The sequence below is a fragment of the Arvicanthis niloticus genome, chromosome 8, assembly GCF_011762505.2.
Source record: "Arvicanthis niloticus isolate mArvNil1 chromosome 8, mArvNil1.pat.X, whole genome shotgun sequence".
NCBI classification, from domain to species: domain Eukaryota; kingdom Metazoa; phylum Chordata; class Mammalia; order Rodentia; family Muridae; genus Arvicanthis; species Arvicanthis niloticus.
The window spans coordinates 34,644,507-34,653,448 of NC_047665.1; the positions used below are offsets into that span (position 1 = coordinate 34,644,507).

The 8,942-nt window shown below is 34.8% G+C and overlaps 1 protein-coding gene across 1 annotated transcript; it reads left to right on the top strand.

Moving 5' to 3' along the window:
* Nucleotides 1-213: 213 nt before the first annotated feature.
* LOC117713358 (prolactin-8A9-like) lies at nucleotides 214-7,993 on the top strand. Its single transcript, XM_034509584.1, has 5 exons — nucleotides 214-244; nucleotides 3,504-3,676; nucleotides 5,334-5,441; nucleotides 6,624-6,803; nucleotides 7,802-7,993. The coding sequence occupies exons 1-5, from the start codon at nucleotides 214-216 to the stop codon at nucleotides 7,991-7,993; spliced, it is 684 nt and encodes a 227-aa protein (XP_034365475.1).
* The last annotated feature ends 949 nt before the right edge of the window (nucleotides 7,994-8,942 follow it).

Sequence of the window (8,942 nt, forward strand, 5' to 3'; positions counted from 1 at the left end):
ATCTTGTAATAAAACGGTTAAAATTCCCTGAAGGTAGAAAGACATGGTTCACGAATGAGGGATTCTGTACGTGACTTCTTGCTGTTGCATGGCTGTGCATGCCCTTGGGCTTATCTACTAGAATATATAGGAGCAGAAAACTAGCTGAATGTAGGGTGCCAGTGAAGCAGATCTCCAGAGTCAGAACTCATCCTGCTTAGGAAGTCCTCAAAGATGAAACTGCCACTGAGTCAACCTCACTTCTGTAAGTAAATTACCCCAACTTTCTCTCTAATGTAAAGTATCCAGTTCAGTGGTTCTTTGAGTTTATTTTAATGCAAGTCTTTCTTTGGAATCTTTGATGTTCTATCTGGTGTGAAAAGATATTTTTTCATAGATTACTAGGAGAAGAACTCAGCATAGACTTTCTAATACTTTTAAAATTACTTTTCATGAAAGAAACTGCACAAAGGCACAAGAGACAATTGGATTAGTAGTTCTTATCATCCTGTAACTTGAGACATGTTGCAATGTACAAAGAGAGTCTGTGTTGTCTTTTCTATTAAAATGAGAGGCAGAGAAAAGCTTTACTGTTGTCCAATGAGTAGAATTGATGGGAATCATTAGGCAGCTTCCAATGTGTAGGGCACCATCCAGAACATATGATACAGCTCAAAAGGACAGTGTTTTGGATGTTGGAACAATTGAGGATGGAAAGTCAGTGGGTCCAAATTATGTCATCTCAAGGCAGAAGAAACAGAATTGTAATTGTGAATATTGTTTTTTTTATTGGATTTTTAATTTACATTTCAGATGTTATCCCCTACCCCATATTTCCACCCCGCCCAGGAACCCCCTATACCATCCCTCCTCCTACTGCTTCTATAAGGATGTGCCCCCACCCCACCCTCACTCCCACCTCCCCACCCTTGAATTCATCCACACTTGGCATCCAGCCTTCATGGGACCAAGGATTTCCTGTCTCACCTATGCCCAACAAGGCCATCCTCTTCTACATATACAGATGGAGCCATGGGTCCCTCTCAATGTACTCCCAGACAGGTGGTTTAGACCCTGGGAACTCTGGTTGGTTGGTCTTGTTGCTCTCCTCATGGGGATGCAAACCCTTTCCGCTCCTTTAGCTCCTTTTCTCTAACTCCTCCATTGGGAATCCCTTGATCAGTTCAATGGTTAGCTTTGAGCATCCACCTCTGAATATGTCAGAGTGTGGCAGACCTCTATAGAGCTGTATCAGTCTTCTGTCAACATGCACTTCCTGACATCCACATCAGCTTCTACCTTTGGGGACTGTACATGGGATGGATACCCAGGTGGAATGGTCTCCAGACTGCCCGTCCTTCAGTTTGTTTCCCATACTTTGTCTCCATATTTGCTCCTGTGAGTATTTTGTTACTCCTAAGAAGGACCTAAGCACCCACACTTGGTCTTCTCTCTTCATGAGCTTCATGTGGTCTGTGAGTTGAATCTTGGGTATTGCGAGCTTCTGGGCTAATATCCAATATCAGTGAGTGAATACTATGTGTGTTCTTTTACGATTGGGTTACCTCATTCAGAATGATATTTCCCGGTTCCATCCATTTACCTAAGAATATCTTGAATTCATTGTTTTTAATAGCTGAGTAATACTCCATTGTGTAAATGTACTACATATTTTGTATCCATAACTCTGTTTAAGGACATCTGGGTTCTTTCCAGCTTTTGGCTATTATAAATAAGGCTGCTATGAACATAGGGGAGCATATGTTAATTTTACATGTGGCTGGAGAGAGATGGCTTAGTAGTTATGAGCATCTACTGCTCCTCCAGAGGCCCTGAGTTCAATTCCCAGCAACCACATGGTGGCTCACAGGCATCTGTAATGGGATTCGGTTGCCTCTTCTGGCCTGCAGGTGTACAATCTGCTTGTGAATATTGTACATGAGTTTTCCCACTGGAATAAATCTGAAAAATTTTTATGTTCTGAAGCCTGAAGTAGGCAAAGATGTTAGCCTCTGTCTTATAGTTTTTTCTACTTTAGCACAATTCAAATGATATCACAAAAAGGAAGAAAACTGTGGTGCAGTGAAAGTGCCATATTTTGTTGGTGATATTTATTATTTGAAAGGATATGATACCAAAATATTTTAAATGAAATAGGAAGCCATTTTTATGTTTCTAACTTTTTGAGGCATAAATACTTTGTTATATCATTTTTTCCAATTCATAACAAACCCATTCCCCCGGTTCATTTTAAACTCAGGGATTTAAAAAAAAATCAATACAGTTACAATTATAGACAAACACAAACAACCTGCTTACTCCATTTAATGTTGCTTATATCACTGTGATTTTAGTGCTGACCACTTGGTTTTGAAAAATCACATAAAGTCCAGTTTCTTGCAGCAAACATTCTTGACTTCTACCTCTTATATTCGTTCTTCCACTTAGTCGACAATCTTTTCTCTGCCTTAAGTTTAAGGCTCCTGTTGCCATGCCTAATGCGCAGCTATTTGGAGGTTGAGGCTAATCTTGATCATTGTTACAAGTTTTAAAAGTGAGTATTTTAGAGAGAAAACAGTAGATGAAGTCAGTCTACTAAGGCTTCTGCTATGATGTCATAATGACAAAATTTATGCATTAGCAATAATGACCATGACCTTTGATGGAAGAGAGTCTTATACTTGTGGCTGTGTTTTCTGTCAGAAACATGTGGAGTCTTCTCTCTATGTCAATGTGAACGACAAAGTGCATGTGTTGCTGTTTTAACTTCTACATCGAACAATAAAAGCCATTAAAACTTTTTTCACCATGGAAGACTTTTCCTTCATGAATGTATTCAGATTAAAATTATGTGAACATAATTTCCCCACAGAATTATTATTCAGATCAACTTTAAAGAAAATGATCAGAAGTTTTTGATAAAATGGACTCTGGTTGCAGTTTAATATAAGCTTGCAATTATAAAGTGCATCATTTTTAGTAGAACATTCTCATCATCTTCTGTATTAGTGATCATAATCTGTTTATTCATTGAAAACCATGTAGAAGAGTAAACTGGTAAACTGTATTATCCTTGACACATCAGTATCAAATCCATTAACATCAGATATGTGGTTTAAAAATGACAAATTTTTCATAAACTTGGTAACTTTAAATGAGCTCAAATGCCAAAAAGTAAGCCACCTAAAAGTGATTTAAAATACTACTTCAGAATTAATTTCAGTTCCTGATGTTTGCACTATTCAGAACCACTTCTGAAACATCACACACACACACAAAAGGGTAAATCACCTACTTCCTTAACTGTTTTTTAAAAAACCACAATTGCTTGCCTAGGTCATCACAGTGATCTCATCTGCCATTCCATATATCCAATACCAAGTCATTCAGAAAAAGAAAGAATGAAAGAAAAGAAAGAAAGAAAAAGAAAGAAATGGCCAGATAAAACTGTTCTGAATCTGTTGGGTCTTGGAAAACTCAGATTAATGCATGGTCCCCAAGTGACTCTTGTTTCTATGTTGCAGGTTCATTCCTACTGCTGGTGGTTTCAAACTTTCTCCTTTGGGAGAAAGCTGCATCAGTTCCCGCATGTCTCAAAGATCCACACTGCATGGAACCCCTTGTAGCAACATTTAACAATGCCCTTGAGCGAGTTGTAACCATTATTAATCTTACTGAGCAAATGCATCAAGAGTTTGTAAGTATTTCAATCTCCATTATAATTCTTGAACTTCACTAGAACCTGAGACACTAAACATCATGACACAGATATCAGAAAAGATAGCTTCAAAGGTAAAAGATGCCCCAACTACCAAAACAGAGACAGGGTCAATTAGACAGTGTCATGAATTTTATGGAACCTAATGATATTTCTAAATTTTCTGTATTATAGTTAAAACAAACAAACAAACAAAAAACAAAACATGACATAAGCCTTTAAAATGTGCCTGGGTAAAGAACTCTCATTTCCTGTTTTGGCATTCAGGATCATAAATTTCCATTGGCCATGTTCATTTAGCACACTGCAGGTACACTCTGGAGAAGATGTGCATTACAGTGGACTGCATAGGTGTACCAGAGATAAACTGAAACATGTGATAATCCAAGAAAGAGAAAGGAATAAAGAAAGAAAAAAAAGGAGTGGGAGAGCAAGGCAGAAAGAAGAAGAAAAGAAGGAAGGAAGAGTGAGATGAGAGAAGATAGGAGCTAAACTAAGAAATCCTTAAATACCAGGAATTGTGGTTTAACGATTTCACTGTGTGTTTGTCCAATATCAATGCAGGATTAGAAGTGTATCTAATCCGTTCTTGTAGATTGATGGATATTATTTCTCAAAATCAGAAATTACAAAAGAAGCTGTAGAAATAAACAAACCTTCAATAAGACAGACATCAAGAGAATGTGTCTCTGCAATAAATACGTCTTTATGTTGGTTTCTTCTTGACTAGATGTTATTTTTCTTCCCTTAACATGACTTAGTTCCGCAGTGAATTCTCTTCTGGACGTTTTGTAGCCTTTGTAAGTACCTTCCTTTCTTCCAGCTGCTTTTTAAAAGGAGTCTTATGTCAATGATTTCAATTTAGATAAGAAAGCATTATACAGTATTTATATTTGCTGTTCTTAACTGACCGTTTTTCAACTTTGTAACCTTCACAATAATCCATTATCTTTCAAGAATTAGCTGGTTATTTGAAATAAATAAGGTATTCTAAAGAATATATTTTAGTAAATTTAATATTTTATTAAACAAGCAACGACTAATACATGTCATTATGTAATATGTTTTATTTTGTTGATCAGACTTTACATAGAGATTATTGTAAAATAGTCTATGTTGCAAGTTATTTTATCACTATGTACACAATTTATTTGTAAAAATATTATAAACTTGCATAGATATATGTATTTAGTTTTACAATTATTAAATTCATAATTCTGTTGTCTGGGTAAATAAGTAAGATTATTAGTTGACAAAAAATAGGAAGATTAATACATGAGTGTTGTGGCCTTGTGGTGGTATACTAGAGAAAGATGATAATTGAAACAATTATTTCTTAATAAACTCACTCCTTTCAGTGTCTGCCTTACATAGAGTAACAGTAAGTAATTGAAAAGATGAGATGACAGGAGTGTACGAGAGGAAGAAGCTGAACATTCAAAACCAAATTAAGTAGCAGACATAATAAATAAACAGTGAATTAGGTGACGGTCACTTTTCTAATTCCTCAGTATCTGTTTTGTTTGCAGTACTTATTTTGAAAATTTACAAAACCATCAAAATGCATTAATATTGTTGTCATGATGTAATTTATCCACTTTCTGATCTCAAACTGAATTTTTGTTTTTATTTGCAGAGTTCACAACTGATTAGGCAGGATCACCTTGGTCCCCAAGCCAGGACTTATTGCCACTCTACTGTCACAAACCCCCCAAATATTGGCCCTCAACACGCACATATCCCAGTGAGTGTCTTCCATGGGTTTTTCATAAAACACCAGAAGTAATCTACTGTGTTGGCAGTACTGTCAGGGTAGGCATTATGATAGATCCAATAACCATGCATGCAGACAAAAAATGAAGTTAAGTATAAAAAATGACCAAATTATATTGTTGATAAGTATAACAAAATACCCAGTAACTGTAGCAGATATTTAGATATACCATTTAGAAACTGGTGTATATGGAATTACTTGCCATAAAAACTTTAGTTACTATTTTTTTAAAATGCTTTGAACTGAAGTGGCTATCTATTGTTATATTCTCACTTCTACATAAGCGATGACAAGGTTGCTATATGTTGCTAATGGGTTTTGTATGGCTGCATTCTATGCTATTAAACACTACCCCCCATTTTTGATTTTCAAACATATTCTGGTTCTATTTTATTTCCCCTTTTCTTCATGTCTTTATGATTCTCTATTCCTGAACTAAGAGCCAGATGAGCAGAATATTTCTATGAAATACAAGCTTATGTTCCTTAGGATGTATCAATGCTCCAATTCATGATGTGGTCTCAACATCATAGGAGATCTATGTTATGATGTAATACAGTTCTTCACACATACATGGCAACAAATATTCTACTCTGTCAGAGACAAAAAGAAAGCATATTAATTATCATTCTGTTTTCAGTGTATCTTTGTTCTAAATTCTTAAATTCACCTAGAAATCATAAATCTGTATTTTAATGAACAACATAATTTTTGGTTTTTATGAATCCCTGAGTGAAAATGATTTGAGCCAATTTCTCCTAGCTGGTGGTATCTATCTTTCCTGAGTTGAATATTATTGGCCCCCATTAAGTCCCAGCAAGACCTGTTTTTCCAATTGATAAAAATAACCAAATAATAAAGACCTCACTGAGAAAGAAGTTGTTAGAAATGCTGAGAACAATACCTGATGACTTTACCTCGCGGGGGAGGGGGGTTAATAATTTATAAGCAAGATAAATTGTTCTATTTTGTAGAGAATAAACTAATTTTTAAAAGTTTACATTTCCATACTATGCAATATCTATATAACATGTGCTATATATACATAGTAAAAAAAATGTTTCAGTTAATTTTTTTTCATATGAACATTACATGCAACAAACGTCCGGTACTGAAATAATTTTATTTCAATGGTTCTATTGTGTTTAATAGAACAAATCATATTTAAAAATGTTGATCAATTTTGTGGGTGCCTGGATCAGCCCTCTAAACCATCTAGTGCTTGAACTGAGAGCCATGCAAAATGTCCCTGAAACTATCATCTCAAAAGCCTATGATATTGAAAAGAAAAACAGACTACTCCTGGATGACCTTAAATGGATATTTACTAAGGTGAGAAATATCTTGGTAGTTATTTAAATTTATAAAAGAGATGGGTTGTATAAATTTAATCAAAAGAACATTTCAAAATACATCATCTTTCTATAGTGAAATATAGAAATGTGGTTATGTGGACAATTGTCTTCAGATTGTGTTTCTCAACCAGTGGGTCATGAATCCTTTGGGTGTCAAATGGCTTTTTCACAGGGGTCACATATCAGATACCCTACATATCTGTTTAACATTACTATTAATTCAGTATCGAAATTACAGTTATGATGTAGCAACAAATATAACTTTGTTGTTGGGGTTCACCACAGCATTAGAAACCAAATTAATGGATCAGAGAACTAGAATGCTTGAGAACCACTGTTCTAAGATGTTGCTAGCAGCTCCAACTTTTTCAGAAATGCTTCTCATTTCTTCCCACTCTGGGAATCAGAATGAAGCACAACTGTTCCTCATGGACATTTAGAGGACACCTTTCTTCGGTGGAGTGAAAATGTTCAGGTCATTGACTGCAGCAATCCCTTGGCTCTGCATATTAAGTCACCTTCTGATCATTATGGCATGTCATGTAAAATTTTTATACATAGACTGATTGGAGAATATATTTAGTTGAAGTGTATAAAAAGAATAGTGGTGCACACTAGCTTCTATGAAATACATATGTAAGGATATGTAAGAGCTTACTTGAGTGATAAAATGACATGTGTTCCTCCATTGTCCCAGAGTCAAATAGAAATTTCCTACATTTCTTCTGCTTCTGAAAAAGCATAGTTCTGTGTGATTAATTACATTAGAAGGAATGCACATGAGCCTTCTTGATCATAGATGCTACAAGTCTAACTACTGGAGAGTCTCTTCGATTAGATAAATGAAAACCCATTACTTTAATGGAAGCAGCATATTTCTGAATGTATTTCTTTGACTGAACACATAAAAAAACAAGTAGAAAGGAACATTAACAATATAATCAACAAATAACTGACTATCACTTTGATTTTTAGGTCTACCCTAATGAAAAGTTGGAAGAAATGTTTCCCAGATGGCAATATATTTTTTCCATAGAATCAAACGACAAAGAATATCAATTGTTGGCAATATATAACCTTTCCCACTGCTTAAGCATGGATATATTCTACACTGAATTTCATCTCAAAACATTGAGGTGTCGCATAACTAAGGAAGGTTGTTGCTAATTGCACATCTATCCTATCTGCTCTGGAGATGGTCCGTGGCATTGCTTAGAAGTATAGTATAATCATGTACCTTTTGAAAGAATGTATCTGTATAATAGATCCCTTTTGTTTTTTCAAAAATAAAAGCATTCTCTTTACAAATGTTTAAATCTAAAAAGCCTATTTAATTTTTCTGTTCCTTGAATAGACTATCAATAAAATTTGGTTCTGCAATCAGGATTTATATAAAATTCATTTAATGACAATTAAGATACCTCTTTTTATATCTACTTGTCTGTCATCTATCTATCTGTATATATGTCTATCCATCATCTGTCTGCATATCTATCTATTGTCTGTCTGTCTGTCTGTCTATCATCTGTAATCGACCTCTGACAACTATCTCTACCTATTAACTATCTAAAATGTAGCTATTACCATCAGCATCTATGTAGTATCTCTCTCTGTTGATAGGCACATGCAAGGTGCTTATGATCATTAGAGTTAATTTTTAAACACACAAATCTAGAGAAGGAAAATGTAGCACAAAATATCCCAAAGCTAGAGAGCAAATAAGAGTCTAAATACCCAAGCTGTTTTAAGAAAAAATATGTAAAAAATGAAAAAATGCCCATAGTGAATCATAGTCATATGAATTTGACAGAAAAGATTTATTTTCTACCTGAATAGATAGACTCTAGGAGATACATGTTTCATCATGACATGAATAAAGCCCTTTACTTTTATAGTTTAGAATTAGCTCTAAATTCTTGCATTCATAAATATCACATTAAAATTGTGAGAAGAGATGAGAGTCTCATTGGCAAAGTTTATGGCCAATATTTTACCTACATTCTCCAGCTATGGTTAAGCATAAAATAATGTTTAAAATAGAAAAAAACTCTTTAGGATCTGAGTGAGTGACATGTGATTTTAAATATGGTTTGCAAAGTGCTAATGCAGTCAAGAC